The sequence below is a fragment of the Dermochelys coriacea genome, chromosome 7, assembly GCF_009764565.3.
Source record: "Dermochelys coriacea isolate rDerCor1 chromosome 7, rDerCor1.pri.v4, whole genome shotgun sequence".
In the NCBI taxonomy this organism is placed as follows: domain Eukaryota; kingdom Metazoa; phylum Chordata; order Testudines; family Dermochelyidae; genus Dermochelys; species Dermochelys coriacea.
The window spans coordinates 115,979-135,577 of NC_050074.1; the positions used below are offsets into that span (position 1 = coordinate 115,979).

At 42.3% G+C, this 19,599-nt stretch overlaps 1 protein-coding gene across 7 annotated transcripts in view; it reads left to right on the forward strand.

Annotated features, from left to right (window-relative positions):
* The window catches only part of PLXNB1 (plexin B1), a 200,622-nt gene that overhangs the window by 30,915 nt on the left and 150,108 nt on the right, over positions 1–19,599 (forward strand). For 6 of the 7 annotated variants that reach the window (XR_006282546.1, XM_043518219.1, XM_038408344.2 and 3 more), the window contains exon 2: positions 6,105–6,166. Coding sequence is in view for 1 of the 7 variants with exons in the window: in XM_043518223.1 (XP_043374158.1) it covers positions 6,164–6,166 (3 nt within the window). In the remaining 6 variants the exon portion in view is untranslated. Of the gene's footprint in view, positions 1–6,104; positions 6,167–9,442; positions 9,717–19,599 lie in introns of those variants that run through there. The other variant, XM_043518220.1, reaches the window with a different exon arrangement.

Here is a 19,599-nt window from a genome sequence, read left to right on the forward strand (position 1 = left end):
AAAAATCAATAAATAATATATAGAGGTGAGAAATAACAGACCTCAACCCTATTGTCCCTTTGAAAATTTGTGTACATAGTCCCTTACCTCTCAAAGTACAAAGTTTCAAAAAGTTAAATGAATAGAAGACTGGAGGTGGAATAGATCTGGACAAGGAGAAGAAGTCTGGAGATAAATGTGAGAAGGGAGGGACAGGCAGTAGAAACAAAAGTGAAACTCTTTGAACAGCATATTCCAGAAGTCTTGAGGTCTTTCTGAGTTTAGCCCTCATTGATTTGAGATCTACAATACCATTCTATCACTGGAAGGGAGAACCTATAATGGCAGCAGGCTGTAAAAGAGACCCAGTTTGGGAATATTTTAATGAAGTTCCTCTACCTGTGGGTAAGATAGGCATGTGTGCAAAATGCAAACAGTGCACCACAGAAATGCAAGGCCTGGTTGCCCTAATGAAACAACATCATGGGAAGTGTTCCTTCTCAGGAGGAACCTGCAATGAACACAATGAAAGGGTGTTCATTGCAGGATCTTCAGGTTGGTAAAGTTTATTTCATACTTCTTTCTTAAGGACTGCCTGTCTTACTTCTGGACTATTCTTGAATTCTGATGTTTGAGCAAAAAATATAGTTGTTAGTACCATAAAGTATCATTTTAAATGCAGTTGTGATAGCCACAGTATATCACCTGTAGTAAAAAGGAAAAAAAAATCTCCATCCAGAAACAACCATAGATAAGTTTGTGATAAGATCCAGCAGATTACAAAAAGAGGTAATTGATGAAATAATTGCCACGTTTCTTCATGCAACAAACTCTCTCCTTTCCGTGTGATTGAGAACCCACACTTCATTAACATGGTTCAGTCATTAAGACCAGGATACAGTCTTCCCAACAGAGCAGATGTTGCAGGAAAATTTCTGGATAAAGTGTATGAAAGAGAAATTGAGCAGTGTACAAAAGATCTAGAGGGTGAAATTGTTAACCTGAGTTTTGATGGGTGCAGCAATGTCCACAATGATGCTGTTGTATATGTTTGTGTGACAACAGAAGAAGGAAATGTCTTCTTTACAGAAACAATTGATTATTTCTGTAGCCTCGAACAAAATGCAGGGAAATAGCTGTTTTATTGCTGACGCTGTTGAAATTTGGAAGGAACTGAGTGAGATCTTAAACAGAGAAATATGCAAGACAGAGTTAAATTACAAACATTAAAAAAATGAATGGGACAAGCACTATCTCCAGTTCATTTTCTTGCTATTATTCTCAATACTTGGTACAATGGTCAAACCGTAACTGCTGAAGAAGAGTTGGCTATGACATGGACATCCAGCAATGATCCCTCTGTAATGCCAACTATAATAAACTTCAGAACTAAGGGTGAACCATTCAAGAAATATATGTTGATGTTTTAAAGAAAGTCACACCAGTGAACTGGTGGAAGTCACTGAAGCACTTGGATTCGGAGACTGTTGAAGTGATGATCTCACTTTTAACAGCAGTAACTTCTTCTGCTGGTGTAGAAAGAATATTTTCTTCCTTTGGACTAATTAATTCCAAGTTGAGAAATTGTTTGGGACCTGAAAAAACAGGGAAGCTTGTTTTTCTTTTCCAGATTATGAACAAATGGGAAAATGAAGGTGAAGACGACTGAGTTAGCTGCAGAAGTCAATATTTTAAGTTCCTTATGTTGACCTGGCTGATGGAGTTGATTTTGTTTTTTTTAAAACTTATTTCATTTATCTATTTTAGGTAAAAACAATTTTAACAAAAACATACCTGATTTTAAAAAACTTGAATGTTTAGCTAAATTCAAAAATTCATATGTTTGTTTTGTTAAAATAGGTTTGGTGTTGAAGAAAAAAATCCAGAATACATAAAGTTGTTGTTTTTAGTTCAATAAAACAATTTAAATGTCTGGTGACGTTCTCCTCCTAATTAATGATTAACCTGTTGAATTGGAGAGAGTTCACATCCCAATGACTTCATAAATATCTGCTTGTTACCTTTGGCAAATGAAATAACTGAACAATCATTGATTTTCTGATATAGCTGTAAAACTAATCTGAAAAGTTTTCAAAATAAATCACTTAAAACATGTGTAGTGTGTACCTTCTGAAAATGAAACCTATATCTCTTAGTTGTGAAAAATATGTATTAAGATTATAACAACTAACAAGAATGCACTTTTTATATAGAAATCCATGATTAAATAGTCTTCCTGACTAGTGATTAAATCATGATTTAAATAATTTAAATCAATTTGATTTAAATCAAATCCACCTTGGCAGTTTTGGAATCTTAAATAAGGATAGGTAGGATGCAATCTAGAAGGGAGCTTGCTCATGCATTACAGGGCTCTTCATTTTCCTCTTAAGCATTCAGCATTGTCCACCGGCTGGAGCAAGAGATTGAACTCTTGGATCGTTATGGTCTGGCTTTTCATAGGGTGGAATCTGAGGGAAGCACAGAACAGAGGCCACCTCCTGTAGCAGATGTAGGTGGGACCTCACTGTATTAGGAGCTGCCCCATGGAGGTTGGATTTAATAGATTCTAAGGCCATAAAGGACCATTGTATTCATCTAGTCTGACCTCCTGTATAACATAGGCCATAGAGCTTCTCCAAAATAATTTCTAGAGGAGATCTTTAATAAATAAATAAAATCCAATCTTGATTTAAAAATGGTCGGTGATGGAGAATCCACCCAACCCTTGGTAAATTGTTCCAATGGTTAATTATGCTCATCATTAAAAACTTCCACCTTATGTACAGTCTGAATTTGTTTAACTTCAACTTCAAGCCATTGGATTTTGTTATACCTTTCTCTGCTAGAGTGAAAAGCCCATTGTCAAATATTTGTTCCCCTTATAAGGACTTAGACTGTAATCAAGTCACCCCTCAATCTTCTCTTTGTTAAGCTAAATAGGTTGATCTCCTTTAATCTATCACTATGTATAAGGCATGTTTTCTAATCCTTTAATCATTCTTGTGCCTCCTTTCTGAACCCTCTCCAATTTATCAACATCCTTCTTGAATTGTGGACACCAGAATTGAACACAGTATTCAAGCAGCAGTCGCACAAATGCCAAACTTAGAGCTAAAATTACCTTCATACACCTATTTGAGATTCCCTGGTTTATGCATCCAAGGATTGCATTAGCCCTTTTGGCCACAGCAGCACAGTGGGAGCTCATGTTCAGTTTACTGTCCACCACGATCCCCAAATCTTTCTCTGAGTTACTGCATCCCAGGATAGAGTCCCCCATCCAGTAAGTGTGGCCTACATTCTTTGTTCCTAGATTTATACATTTTTGTTTAACCTAATTAAAAACCACGTTGTGTACTTGCACCCAATTTACCAAGTGATCCGGATCACTCTGAATCAATAATCTGTCGTCTTCATTATTTATCACTCCCCAGTTTTTGGTCATCTGAAAACTTTATCAGTAGTGATCTTGTTTTCTTCCAGGTTATTAATAAAGATGTTCTAGTGTAAGGCAAAGAACCGATCCCAGCAGGAACCCAATGGAAACATACCCACTCGATGACAATTCCCTGTTTACAGTTGCATTTTGAGACCATTCAGCCAATTTTTAATCCATCTAATGTTTGCCATGTTAATTTTATATCGTTCTAGTTTATTATTCAAACTCTCATGCTGCACCAAGTCAAATGCCTTAGAGAAGTCTAATATGTTATGTCAACACTATTACCTTTATCAACCAAATTTGTAATCTCATAAAAAAAATACTGAATTAGTTTGACAATCTATTTTCCATAAACCCATATTGATTTGCATTAATTACATTACCCTCCTTTAGTTCATTATTAATCAAGTCCTGTATCAGCTGTTCCATAATCTTGAGGGGAATCAATATCAGGCTGACCAGCCTATAATTACGCAGGTTCTCCTGTTTAACCTTTTTAAACATTGGTACATTAGCTTTCTTCCAGTCTTCTGGAGCTTTCCCAGTATTCCAAGATTTACTAAAAATAAACAGTAATGGTCTAGCAAGCTCCTCAGCCAGCTCTTTTAAAAGTCTTGGATGCAAGTTATTTGGACCTGCTAATTATAAAATGTGTAACTTTTAGTAGCTTCTGTTTAACATCCCTCGTAGATACTAGTGGAATAGAAAGTGTTTTCATCACCATATGTTGAGACTATATCATCTGTTCCCCTTCAGAAATATATATATTGAACTCTTCTGTTTTTTCTGCATTATTATTAATAATTCTACTATTTCTATCTAGTAATGGACTAACCCCATTGTCAGGATTCTTTTAGCTCCCAATATAGTTAAACTCATTATCCTTAATTCTGCTGTCCATAGACTTCTCCTTGTGTCCTTTTGCTTCCATTATCAATTTTCTACAGTTCCTAGCTTCTGATTTATGTTCATTACTGTCAACTTCTTCCTTCTTCCATTTGTTATATTTTATTTTTTTACAGCTGCCTTCACTTTTGCCTCATAACCAGGTTGTTATTTTAAGTAGCACTGCCCTCCTTCCTCAGTTGTGGGATTGTGGCTTTTTGGGCATCTAGTAATGTGTTCTTAAATTATTCCCAATTATCATTCACATTTTTCTGATTAAATGCTTTCTCCTAACTGATTTGGCTCAAATTGTTTTGCTTTGAAACTGGTCCTATTAAAGCACCGTGTGTGTGTGTGTGTGTGTGTGTGTGTGTGTGTGTGTGTACACATAAACATGATCGAGTCATGATTGTTTGTACCTAAGTTATTAACTTTTAATTCTGTGATCAGTTTCTCTTTATCTGCTAGGACAATGTCTAATAAAGAATTCCTCTGTTTTGGCTGCAACACTTTTTGAGTTTGGAAATTGTCATCTATAATGTTTAGCAATGCCAAGGATGTTGTTGTACTGGCAGCTTGAGCCCTCTAGCGTATGTCACTCAAATTGAATGAAGTCCCCCCCATGATTATTCGGGTTTTTTCCCTACATGTTGTAGATAGCTGCATAGTGAAGTGGTCATTCTGCTGTGATTTGGTGGTCTATAACACACTAACAAGTACCCCATCTCGTGTTTAATCTGTTAGGACATTGGTCCATAAGCATTCAAGATAATTTTCTTCTTAGTTATCAGTGACTCAGAAAGAAGGTATTGTTGTTTTTGACATAGAGGGCCACTCCCCCTTCCTTTTTGCCTACTCGATCCTTTCTAAATGGGTTGTAACAATTGATTTTAACACTTCCGTTGTGTGAATCATCCCACCATGTTTCAGTAATATCAACTAGATCGAATTTATGCTCTTAAAGGAGCAATTTCACTTCTTGTTTGCAACCCATTCTCCTAGCATGGGGGTATAAAAGAATTTCTTTTCTTAATGTCCTTTGGGTCCTTGATTAATTTTGTTCTAAACATCGCGGTTTTTTGCAGAGTTCTCCTATCTTTCCTTTTTACCCTCCCCATTTGTTTGTAGTTTAGCCCCCTTCTGACTAGCATTTTGTGTTCACGCTTCATGTGCTTGCTTTTGTATAGTGAGTGGAGCATGTAACTTAATAGAAGAGGATGGGACACAATTGTGCATGTTCCAGTTTTGAATATTAGTGTTTGTCAGTATCCTCACCTTATGGTGCTTTCTCCTTGAGCCCTTTCATAACCATGGGGGTAAGTGTTGTGTGAGAGACTGTGGGCCTGACCTGTAATGTTTGGGGAATAGCTGTTCATGGGAACAACTAGAATAGATTGAACTGAATGAATTCCAGGCTGCACAACTCTGAGCTAATCTCTCAGAGGCAGAGACATTACTCACTAATCAGGAATGTGTGTATACTTTTCCTAATGAGAACAAAACATTTTATCCCTGTTCATTAGAAGAAAGTTAGGGTGTACTGTTACTATGCCACTCTTGAGGACCCAGTTGGGGATGTATTCTGTACCCTTGGTTGGAAAGGTCATTTGGACCGCTAGCCAAAATCTTGCCCTGGCAAGAAATAGACTCCGTTGTTTCCATGGACTTTGTGCAGCTGGCCCAACCTTGTCTTCTCTAGGGGAAAGAGCCCATAGCAGGGCCCAAGGGCAGAGAAGGTTTCATTTACTGAAGAAAATAAATAGACTTCAAATTTTATGTTGTCTGTTTTTTCCAGCTTGAGGTACATTGATCAATAAGAGAAATGAAGGTGTCTCGAGGCCGCCCAGAGTCCAAATGGTAAGTGGAAAGCATCGGGATTCTATACTATGCCATTCTATAGACTAATGCTACAACTCAGGTTGTAGGGGATGGGCTCTCCTTTTCCATTCATGTGTTTGATTATCTTAGTCAGTCTGATTAGTGGAATGGCCATCAGGTCTGTCAGCTCCTTTGTAGTGTCTATTTCATGCTAAACATATCAGGCCTAATGGTTGCAGCTGAGTTTCAGTTTAGCTGGGCTAGTGGGTTACCCAAGAATATTTGTGTATGTGTGCACCCTTCATAAATAGAAACATTCACCAACACTTTAGTTTGATCAATGCTCTTTTCCCTTTTTCATCTTCTCATCTCTGTACTGGCTCTTTTTCCCAGAAACCACTTCCTCCCTTCCTAGGATTTGGTTTATAATTTATAAATGAAAGCAGTACCCAGACCTACTCTGTGTCTTGCTTAGTGCCAGAAGTCTCTATGCACCTCAGATTCTGAAGCTTGTTTCTTGAAGTGTTGGAATGTAACAAGTGACTTTTAAAGTTAAAAACTGCCACACAGGTGAATGGTTTTAACCTGTAAAAAAAATGGAGCTTTTGCAGGACACAGGCAAGCAAATATCAGACAAACTCCTACTTTCCCTGCTGTGATTTATGCCAAGACAGGGCAGACAGTGCTGCCAAATATGGAGCCTCACTCCTCCTGGAATAGGTAGAGATGCTAGTATGATGTTTGCTGCTTTGTACTCCGTTGCCTTGTGTGGTGTGATCTGCTTTGTGCTTGCTGAGCTCTGTGGTGTTAATACCTTGAGCCCCCTGGGAAACTGATGTCTCCCTGAGGCCAGATCACGTTTTTGCTTTCCTGTTCAGCAGGAAACCTCCACCTCCCCACCCTATGGGAGCAGCTCCCTCCCAGTTAGCAGAGCAGAACAATTTGAGGTAAGTGAGTGAGAGAAGTCTGAATACCAAATTGTGGCTATTACAGCTGAGAGCACCAACTGAATGGCTCTGCAAGGGCCATGAACTGGACTTTGCTTCCATCCCTTCGTATCCCTTGACTTTCCTGTGAGTAGTGCAGCTAGCAGACCCCTGACTGTTGCCTATTAGACTTCCCTTCTTCTAGGGAAATCACTGACACGGTGCTCACTAAATGAAATTTATGGTGGGATGATTCACACAGAAAGGGGTGTTGTATTGGACATGAAGAATGTGCATGAAGGAGCCTTATATCAGGAGGCTGGCAGAAGGCTATTTACTATACACCAGCTACTATGGTGAGAGTACCACTAAAAAAAATTCAGAGACCATAGTGAGGGTAGCAGTCTATAAGCCCATCTCTTTCAGGTCTACAGTATGTTATGTCTTGTTCCATCTCAGCAGTAACACTGAGTAAACTCTTGGATGATAAAGATCAAGTGGTAGGAAAAAGTATTTGGGATGACATATCCAAAAAATAAATCCTAATATAATCACCAAGATTGGGAGTCGGCTTTGCTCAGCTTTACATTATGTCATTGAGTAGTGCAAATAAAACCGAGAGCGCGTGGGTTGGACACTAAGCCAAAATGACGAACATTGTGTTTTAAATAGAGAATAAATAACAGATTATTTAGCTACATAAGGTTAGCTTTTCTGGACCTATAATCATATACAGCATAGGAAGAAAGGAATACATACAGAGGACAGAAGCCTGTCAGTATTCAGAATCCCCCTGATACTGCAGGAAATGTTAACTGTAGGAGACACCCATCTGATCCTACCAAATGATCTGTGGTCAGTGCTCCAATGGAAGAGGAAAATGCCCTTGTTTCCTGCCAGCATGTGATTAGGGAAAATTCTTTCCTGAACCTACAACTTAGCATTGCTTTCAGTTCTGTACTTGGGAGCACTAATTACTATGATTAAAACATCTCATTTACATACCCTGAGTTATCACTCATATCCAAGCAATGGTCCACTATATTCTGACACTCCAACAGGAGATATTCTGCCAGTGTTTCCTGGGGGAAAGGCTGTTACTCCCCTCCCTCCATTTCCCTGTGATGGTTGGGGGAGAGGAGAGAGGTCCTGTGCACTTAAACTTCATTGTTAAAAATTTGAAGTAGCGCCAACCTGTTTTCCCGTTGAATAAAAGTAAATCCAAAACTACTGCGCTGCTGCTCATAAGGTCATTGCACTCTGCAGGAACCGCCCCCAAACTCTCATCGTCTCATCTCCTATCGGAGAAGTTAAATGAGAAGGACTGATTGGGCTATCTAGTAATCTTCTCGCCTCCCTGGACCCCAGACAGCATGAAGGATGCCATTTTGAAGAGCACTGTACATGTGAGATCACGCTGCATGGAGGACGCCTCCACACAGCATGACCTCATATTTATTGGACTGCCTTGTGGAGGATGCCATTTTGTAGATCAGAATGGTATCCTCCATTCATCATGATCTCGTATGCACCATAAATGTGAGGTTACGCTGTGCGGAGCTAAGTAGCATCCTCCACATGCTACGGATTGACACAACTCCATCTGCTGATGGTGCATCCCCATTTGGCATCACGACCCACAGTTTGGGAACCAATGCCCTACTATCTCAGGAAAAGATCTAGCAATCAGTGAAGGTGTCTGACTGCCCAGTGATGGTTCAGAGAAGTGGGTGGGTGGGTGGGTTGGTTGGGTTTTTTTGTTTGTTAAATGAGGGGAGAAAGGGAGGGAAAATGGCTTTGGATATAATAAATCAGTGTTACAGCTGTCCTGTGAATACTGCTTTCACATCTTTTGGATAAGTTGTCATAAAAAAGATACAGAAGAACTAGAGGGTCTAGAGCAGGGCAGTAAAAATGATTACAGGCAGCAGAGTGGGTTGGCCCATATGAAATGGGATTAAAATCACCATTGTTGTCTTGTTTAGAAAGAAGAAGAGAAGAAGATAAGGTAGGTTGGCTTATTTGTTTGAAATCTAAAGGGTGGTTGGGGTCTTGTTTTATTCTTTCCACTAATATAAGAGCAAGGGGGAACTTGAAAGCACCAAATTTAAGATTTCATACTTTTTGTACTCCTCATATAGTTAATCTCTGGAATTTTGTGCTCCAGAGCATAGAGGCAAATAGTTTGGTTCAGAAAAGGGTTACATTATTTATATGAATAAGAGCATCAACACTAATTAGGATAAAAATTTAGATTTCTGATCCATGTGATTCAAGATGTTAACACATTGCCAGGTGTTCTCAGGAAGGAATTTCCCCCATAATGTAGGTTTACATATTGTAGTACTTTATGCATCTTTTGAGATTTCTGATATTGACCACTCTTGGCGAAGGGAGATTGATCTAGTTGCCCATGTTCAAGAGGCCTGGAAAAATTCAGTTTTGAAAAGCTTTTAAAACATTTTATCTTATGAAATATTTAAAAGTCCACAAAACTGCTCACTTCTGCAGAAAGTGCAGACTTTCCTGAACTCATTGGCTGGTTCCAGTGAGATTCTGTGGCTGCCGTGGCATGACATCCCCAGAAAAGTACATGCTTGCGCACCACTTGGAACAGGAGCCTGAGAGCTGCAACGTATCTGGATATGGGTGACCTAAACCAGGTAGGTTTGAGGTTTCACTAAGTATCTGCTGAATATTCTTTCTCTGGTGGTTTATTTGGAGTATTCAGCACAGAATTATAATCTAGATTGGCTTTGTAAATAATTTTTAAAGAATAATGGAGAGCCTAATTCTCATTTACCCTAGGGCCACTATACACTGCTCTTGCTGTGTAAATGTAATTACTCAAGCAGTGTAAAGGGGCCTTAGTGTATATAAGAACTGGGCCCCACATCTCTGGAAAACCCCCAGGGATTGGCTTGTGCCACGTGGAGAGGTTTCCCATCCAGAAGATGAGCAGGGTAGTTTTATATAGATCTTAGAGCTGTAAGAACTTTCATATGATTTTTATAAAGGTCAAGAAAGAAAACACCAGTGATGGGTGTATTTCAAACCTTGGCAGTTAGTATGCTAGTGGAAGGGAAAGTGAAAATCTTTTGTTTTTGATTGGAGGATGGAGGGGAAGTCAAGAGTCCTGGTTCTGGTATATATTGCAAAAAAACTCCCACAGCTTGGGAAGATAATGTGGAGGTGAGTACTCTGAGCAGAGAAGAATTGTGGGGCACTCTTTTTTCCACTGCAAGATTTTTTTTTAAAGTTCTGTGCTGTTATAACCCTTTCTCTAACAAGAATTGAAATGAAGATGGACCATCTCATACAATGCAAGTTTTAGTGCTGTCTTATTACTCATACCCTGAACACTGAAAAACAAAAATGGAATAAAATCTTGTTTGCGTCAAATGCTGTGTGTCAGTTCAAAAGGGTTTATTCATCTGGCAGTGCCTATCTCATTATTAAATTACAGTTGCATCTGAATTGAGCTGAGATGTATAGCAAGACATGGTTCCTAATCCAAACAGCTTGCAATTTAAAAGGTTAAAACCCAAATAAGGCCACATTTTTAAAAGGGAGCATATTGAGTGGTGAGGACTTGTGAAAATCTAATCCTTGTTTAGGTGCCTGAATAGAAGCTGAAATTATCTAAAAAAAAATCTGGCCCTGAGCTCTTTTGAAAATCTGATCCCATGTAGTGTGTGATGAGGGAGGAGGAGGGGTACAGCATACAAACAGAACGGCCAGGGTGAATGACAAACGTATGTTACATTGCACAAACATCTGTATAGGAAGCGATTTCTAGTGTCATCTAGTCTGTTACCTGTAGTGTGCAGGATCAATTTTACTCCTAAACCATCTTTGCAAATGATGTCATTTCTTGATCCCAAATTTTTCCATTTCAGAGGATTCCATAACATCTCTTGGCAGCTTGATCCATTGCAGAACTGTCCCTATTGCTAGATAATAGATAACAAAACTTGTAAATGTCTTGCAGTAGGGGCATGTCTCTAAGCTGGGGTCTGGGACCAGTGGAACCCCAGCTACTTGGGTGTTCTGCGTACATCTCATTAATTTTAGATTATTTTAATTATATGAATGTGAGCACCTCAAAGTTTGGTGGTTAGGTGCTTGTCTGAATCTAGAGGTCTTGGGAGAAAATGGCAGGCTTACTCCCTCTCTTTCTGGCAGCATCGTCCCCTTTCTCCTCTGGAGAGGAAGGAGTAGAACCGCATAGAGCTTCTGCCTTCTCCCCCAACCTGAGAGAGCATGGGTATTTCTTACTGAGGTCCCATTTGTCTGCCTCCTCCTTCCATCACAGTCATGTTTGGAGGTGGTTGCTTGGGTCTCACTGTGGCAGTGCTATGAGGGGTGGGTGGAGAGGAGTAGTACTTCTGCAGCCGTGCAGAGAAGGTTGGAGGATGATCGGTCCAACCCTCCCTGTCTCGCATACTTTTCTCCTTTCCAGCCCCTCCCTCTCCTCTTATAACCAGGCTGGATCCAAAACTCACTGTTTCTTCCTCTGCAGCATTTAGAAGATTCAGTCTTTTCCCCCTCAGTCCTCACAGCTCAAAACCTTACCCATATGTTGCCCGTATATCCCAGCCTGATCCCTGCAGCTGCCTCCCTCACACACATACCCTTATGCTGCTATCTTAATTTGGCCCCTGTGTGTGTGTGTGTGTGTGTGTGTGTGTGTGTGTGCGCGCACGCATTATGATTTCACATTTCCTAATTTTTGAGTGCTTGACTCTGCACTTTAATGACATTCTCTTAACATAGTTTAGTTTTTTATAGGCTGGTCTGTTAACATCACCTTTTCTTAAGGTTGCCTGACAATTCTCTAAGACCTAGTTTTCAGTTGCTTATAACTATGCCAAATTTTAACTGGGCTAAAATCTTCCATGCCAGGTGTCTGCCTCAGGTTGAATTAAAACAATTTAGCTGTTTTCAAGGTGACTAGTGGAAAATATGGTGTTTTTTCCATGTTAAAAATCTGACCACTTTTTCGCCCCCCCATTCTGTAAAGCATGAAATAGAAATTTGGTGGTGGTGGGGAGGTTGCATTTGTGAGGAAATTTGCCCAACTTTGACCAAGTTATAAGCCTTTGAAAGAATCACAGTTTGCACATGCTCAGTGACTTGTGTAGTAAGATGAGATCCTGAAACATAAACTCTTGTATCAGAGGCCCAGTCTGAGGCCTGAAGCCTGAACCAAAGTACTTCCAGGCATTGCTAAGCAAAGGCTGGGCTGTGAGCCAGAGGCTGGCCCCACTCACAGAAATTGGCAAGAAGAGGGCTGCTAGAAGCAGGTGCATCCACACATAAGTGCTAATAAGAGGAATGTGTGCCAAGATGGCATCAGAACACTCCCCAGAGATAACAAGGAACAGGCAGGTGCATTTTAAAGACAGTCAAAAGGACAACACGATGGATAGATTTGTTTGAACCATCATGTAATGGGGGAGAAGCAGTACCCTAATGAATAAAGGGGCTGCACCTCAATACATCAGGAGGGATGAGGAATCTGTTCTGCATCTGTATAAGAATAGGTCTGGAAGGGCACATCTTCATCTAATCTAGGGGTCAGTGGAGTGTCCCACCACTGACTGAGCTGCATCCATTGCCAGGGGGCATATATTCTTAGTATGTCCGTTAGAGTCCATAGGAAACTATTACTGTGCTTCGTTTGACAATAAACCTGGCCAGGTCCCTTCGTACCTTACTAGAGTCTGTGATCTTTGGGGGTTCTCTTGGGGTCTGGTGTGTCAGCTATCTGCGCAGATCTGGGGCAGCACACAGAGGGAACATGCACTCAGCCAACTGTTATCATCATCGAACGAGAGCAGAGCACCACACCGGTAGCTACTGACAATAACTTGCTGTTTGCAGGTATTTCTGCAAAGATTCCATAATTACCATGCATGCTTCCACATAGTTCTGAGCAGGACCTTCCCTGCAGTTACAGTTCTAGGCTGCTGTGGTTTGGATCAGGACCAGGCAAAAGCACTGAGGTCAGGGAGCCTCACTTTTGTGCTCTCAATGACCCGCCCCATTGGGCCCAGGAAGTGTGGAGGAGGAAGCTGTATAATTTACTCCTAGGGGAATTTTGTGCCACTGTGCATGTGCAGAAATTGTCACCTGCAGATTTCTTTTCTTCTCTGCAGGAAAATGACTTTTTGATGGGGAAGCAAAGGGAAGTCATGAGCGGTCATACGACCCTTCCTAGCAGTATGTTTTGGGTGCCCAGGGCAGCCAGCGGAAAGGTAAATCACCATGGGGTGGGGAACGGGACTAGGGAAGACCTGACTGGTGGCTCCTACCCTGCGCTGGCCTCAGCTGCTAGTCCTGGATGTGCTGGGGAAGATGGGACTTCCTATTCCCTGCATGGCATCTGGGGCTGTGTCAGACCCACCCCCAGATTTCTCCCCCAGCTGTAGGAAGCTCTGCCAACTCCCTCCCCCCCACCCACCTGCTTCCTGCACCCATCGTTCCTCAGCTGCAGGGGGAGGTATCACTGAACAGGGAGCTGCTCCCCTATCCCCCCCGACCCTCTGCATCCAGACCCTCCCACCAAGCCTTACTCCCCTTCCGCCCCCGCACTCCATTCTACTGAGCCTCAACCAGCTGCACCTGGATCCCTACCACACTGATCCCCAACCCCCCGTTTTGAGTTCTATACTCCCCACATGCAGACCCCCCCTGCTGAGCCCCAACTTCACTTGAGCCCCCCTTCAGAGTCCCATTACCTTTGCAGCCAGAACCCTCCAACAAGCCCCTGTGCATCCAGATCCCCCTTGCATACGGATCCCCCACTGAGCTGCCCGCACCCAGATTGTCCCACACAGAACCCTCTCAACCCACACCTATATTCCCCACACTAAGCCCCTCCACATTTGAATCCTGCCTTGGTGAACCTGCCTGCCCACACCTGATCACCTGGCATGGAGGGGCAGGGCCCTGGGGTGTTTCTGGGGCAGGCCTGGTTCTTGCGCTGTGTCAGGGTTGGGTGAAGCCTCATCACTGAGTTTGTGTCCCAGGGGAGGTGAATAGTGACTTTTCCACCTCTGTACAGCCAGTGGTCTGCGCTCCCCAATGCCATGCTGGAGACTCCACATTTGACAAATAAAAGTTGCAGAATTTTGCAGAATTTAAAAATATTGTGCGCAGAATGCACACAGGAGTAATAATTTGAATCTGGAAGAGAAGAGCCAGATCTGTGGGGAGGGGTAGATTGTGACAAAGAAGCGGAGAGGGAAGGAAGGCTGGAACTGTAGGCTGGCAGGAGGGACTGGGGATCACTGGGCAAGGAGACTGAGACTGGGAGCCAAAGGAGACTGAGATCATTGAGGAGTTAGGAGGAAACTGGGACTGGAAGAAAGAGGGCAGAGACTGGGACTTGGACAGGGAGTGGAGAGGGGTGAGACTAGAACTTGCTGGGCAAGGAGGCTGGGATTGGGATGAGAAGCCTGAGCAGTGGAGAGTTGTATTGGCTAGGTGATGAGAATGGAATTGGGAAAGGAGCCAGGTTTTGGGGAAGACACAGGGCTGGGACTGATGAGAGGTTGGGGCAAAGAGGTCAAACTTGGGGGAATGTGCAGAAGAGTCTGTGCCCATTAGAACCACTTCCTTCAGAGCCCGGAATGTAACCAAGATTCCGGAGTGTTTCAGCTTCTCTGCTGTTAGCAGATCTCTGAAACCCTCTGACAGAGATTCCCATCCCCTTCTATGGTCCACATAGACCAGCAGTGGGCAAACTACGGCCCATGGGCCACATCCAGCCTGCGGGACCCTCCTACCCGGCCCCTGAGCTCCTGGACCCGGAGGCTCGGCCCCGGCCCCTCTCCTGCTGTTCCTCCTCCCCCGCAGCCTCAGCTCACTGTGTTGCCGGCGCAATGCTCTGGACAGCAGCGCAGCTGCAGCCTGACCCGGTGCTCTGTGCTGCATGGTAGCGTGGCTAGCTCCACCGGGCAGCACAGCTGCCTGTCCTGGTGCTCTGGGTGGCGTGGCTGTAGTGCCGCCAGCCACCGGTGCTCCAGGCAGTGGGGTAAGGGAGCAGGGAGGGTTGGATAGAGGGCAGGGGAGTTCAGGGTGATGGTCAGGGGGTGGGGAAGGAAAACCTTTCATGGTGACAAGCAAGGTAGGCTAATTCCAGCAGTTAACAAGAATATCAGAGGAACAGTGGGGGGTGGGGTGGGAGGGAGAAATACCATGGGGAAATAGTTTTACTTTGTGTAATGACTCATCCATTCCCAGTCTCTATTCAAGCCTAAGTTAATTGTATCCAGTTTGCAAATTAATTCCAATTCAGCAGTCTCTCGTTGGAGTCTGTTTTTGAAGCTTTTTTGTTGAAGGATAGCCACTCTTAGGTCTGTGATCGAGTGACTGCTGGAATTAGCTTACCTTGCTTGTCACCATGAAAGGTTTTCCTCCTTCCCCCCCCCCCGCTGCTGGTGATGGCTTATCTTAAGTGATCACTCTCCTTACAGTTTTCAGAGTAGCAGCCGTGTTAGTCTGTATTCTCAAAAAGAAAAGGAGTACTTGTGGCACCTTAGAGACTAACAAATTTATTAGAGCATAAGCTTTCGTGAGCTACAGCTCACTTCATCGGATGCATTTGGTGGAACGTAAAAGAATGAATGGACACAAATCAGACGTCAAGAATTATAACATGCAAAAACCAGTTGGAGAACACTTCAATCTCTCTGGTCACTCGATCACAGACCTAAGAGTGGCTATACTTCAACAAAAAGCTTCAAAACAGACTCCAACGAGAGACTGCTGAATTGGAATTAATTTGCAAACTGGATACAATTAACTTAGGCTTGAATAGAGACTGGGAATGGATGAGTCATTACACAAAGTAAAACTATTTCCCCATGGTATTTCTCCCTCCCACCCCACCCCCCACTGTTCCTCTGATCTTCTTGTTAACTGCTGGAATTAGCCTACCTGCTTGTCACCATGAAAGGTTTTTTCCTCCTTCCCCCCCTGCTGTTGGTGATGGCTTATCTTAAGTGATCACTCTCCTTACAGTGTGTATGATAAACCCATTGTTTCATGTCTCTGTGTGTGTATATAAATCTCTACTCTGTTTTTTCCACCAAATGCATCCGATGAAGTGAGCTGTAGCTCACGAAAGCTTATGCTCTAATAAATTTGTTAGTCTCTAAGGTGCCACAAGTACTCCTCTCCTTACAGTGTGTATGATAAACCCATTGTTTCATGTTCTCTGTGTGTGTGTATATAAATCTCTCCTCTGTTTTTTCCACCAAATGCATCCGATGAAGTGAGCTGTAGCTCACGAAAGCTTATGCTCTAATAAATTTGTTAGTCTCTAAGGTGCCACAAGTACTCCTAAAATATTGTTGTTAAGGTTGCATGGTCAAGCACTCGGAAGTTAGGAAATGCTTAATTTGTTCTACTTGTGCATATGCATTATGATTGCAGACATTAATTACATGATTACATGCAGTCTTTTCCACAAGACCTCTACTTCATTCAGTACACAGCCTGGAGGTCAAACTGTGCTGGGAATGAATCGGGATTATGTAGTGAAGGAGACTGTTGTCTGTAGGATCCCTGCTTCATTTGTTTCAGAGGTTGGAAGGTGTGTAGTGAAGAGGCAGGGATTGCTGAAAGAGAAAGGACAGCCTCACATTTAAGGCAGTTGAGTGATATCTTGGAGAATTGGATTCTGTCCCTGACTTTGCCACAGAGTTCCTGTGTGATGCTGGGCAAATCACTTAAACTTTTCACAGGGAATAACTGTCTTTCTCATTTTTCTGGGCACCTAACTTGAGGCCCTGATCTGATTTGCACATGTGCTGAGTGCTCATAGTTGCAACTGAGGTCAATGGGAGCTGTGCTTTGGACATATAAAGTGCTGTGTTCTGAAGAGTCAGGTCCTACATCTTTCAAATTGGTCCTTAAACTTTGTGCCTCAGTTTTCCATCTGTAAAATGGGGATAACTGCTCATCTCACAAGGGTGTTATGAAAATAAAACCACTGATGTCTGTGGAGCACTCAAACAGTATAGCGATGAGCACCATAGCAAAGCATATGTGATAATTAATAATTCGGTTTTCAGAGAAGAATTTGAATAGTGTGCAGCATGAGCAACCTTCATTCTGACATTGCGTAGCTTTTTAGTGTTTGACTTTGCAACCTAAATGATTATTTTTAACATAGTTTTGTGTGTGTGAGTTCATGTGTGACAAATATATGTATATGTATGACCCACTACAACGTATCCCTGGCTAGACTGAATCACTGCATTGTCCCCTTCTTTCTCACTGTTTTGTTTCCCATTCCCTTGTCATGTCATATCTAAAAGATGGTGTCTTTATTTATCTCATAAAGTGTTCCATTAATAAATAGAGATCTCATCAGTCTTAAGTAGCAGAAGGAAAATTCCTTCCTCAGTTTAGCCACCTTATTGACTCAGTTGGTGTTTCTTTGTTACTCTGATCCTTCTGTTACACTCTGACCTCACTAGTTATCCCCATTCAGTGTTTATGCACTTCAGAAGTTGACCCACTTTCCATATGCCCTGTTAAACTGGGTGCTGGACACTTCAGCTTATTTTTCCAATTTATCTATCAAGGTCATGCATTGTTTAAATTCAGTCCTTAGTCTCTGATCTCTCCCAACTTTGGCTCATCCATTAATTTGACCAGTGTATTTCCACCTTGGCCCTGCAAATATTTAATTAAAATATTTAATGGTATTGGATGTCTGCCAGGCCCACTTGAAACCTCTTCCCAGCATGACATTGAACAATTGATCGCTGCTTACTCTTTTTGTCAATTTATATCCCTCTCATAATAGTGTTGTGTAGCCCATGGTTCTGTGCTTTTTTTATAAGAATTATTTATATATATTGTGGTAGTCCTTAAAATGTGCCTGGCACTTTCCAAACACAGAGGAAGATGCAGTCCCTGTGCTGAGGAGAGTGTACAGCATAAAAAGAGACTGGGTGGGAAAGCAGTACGGTATATAAGTGATATGGTTTGTTACCAGTTTGTTTGCTTTTGCACTTAAGTACCCCTCACCAGCCTATCTGCCCTATCCAATCCCTTCATCTGTTCCCCCTGGCCACAGACAATGCGCAGTTGCAGTTCCAGTGCCTTGTATCCCCACCCTTCCAACAGTCAGCTCTTTCCCTCCACAGAAATGAACAGTTACTTATCAGTGAATTAGAGAATAGATTCAGATAGTTAGAGGGCCATCAGGAGGGAGTTAAATGAAGGGGACAGTAGTGGCTCTTTGTGATACTAGCCGACATTTTTCAGAGTAGCAGCCGTGTTAGTCTGTATTCGCAAAAAGAAAAGGAGTACTTGTGGCACCTTAGAGACTAACAAATCTATTTGAGCAGAAGCTTTCGTGAGCTACAGCTCACTTCATCGGTGAAGTGAGCTGTAGCTCACGAAAGCTTATGCTCTAATAAATTTGTTAGTCTCTAAGGTGCCACAAGTACTCCTTTTCTTTTAGCTGACATTTGTATCCTGGCAGGGTGACTGTTGGTGCCCTCCAGGCTATAGGATGTTTGTTCCACAGTCCTTAGTGTTGTCACTCATCAGTAGAACTCGCTGCTGCTGCTGCTGCTGCTGCTGCTTCCTCTTGCCTAGTCTCCTTACACCACTTTCACCTCCTGAGTGTACTTCATTTTCTTTCCTCTCCAAGGTTATGTGGAATAAAGTGCTTCTCTAGGCCCTGAGATTGAAAGACTTGGACTGTAAGATATTTGGGGGGAGGGACTGTCTTTGTTATATGTTTGTGGTGCCTAGCATAGAGGAGCCTTATCCTCTAGGCACTACCACAATACAAATAAAAGAGCTTTAAATTCTCCACTTCATCCAGCTTCCATCAGGGATCCTTGCAGCAGCAGTCTCTGTTCATTCTTCTGGCTGCCTGATATGCCTCAGACTCTCTAGTTTTCACTCAAGTCCACAGCAGCCTGCTCTCTATAAAGGGAGTAGTCTATGGGTTTGTACTCAAGCATGAACCTGGTTTGTACTCCATGCTGAGCTGCTCTCTTCCCTGTGTATGCCATTAAATCAACTTGTTTATCCTATTTCAGTAGCTAGACTTCTCTAAAGCTCTTGGCCTAGGAGTTAGCTGGTAACTAACTTCTGAATCAGGCTTCCATGAAAATTAAACAACCAGCACGTATTTTTTAATGTTAAATAATCTAGCTGTTCCTTTTGTCCCTCTGTCAATTCTCCTTAACTGCATCTGTTTAAAATAAGATACATCCTCTTCTCTGACTTCTTGCCCACAGCAAATGTAGCTCTTTTCTTTTTCTTTGTGAAAGGAACCTTGCCCCACTCTGGCAATGCAAAAGAACTGGAAAGCCAATTTGACTGGCTAGCTGAGGATTCCCTGAGTGTTGTAAGGCCACAGTGGAGTGGGAGCTGCCATACTTCCCGATCCTGGAATGGGATGGTGGCTGGGGAGCCATTGTGTCTGGCCAATCCCTGTCTTATGTATTGGCCTGTTGGCATGACATTTTAGAGAATTCATGAGGGCTCTAGTTATGGGGAACAGGC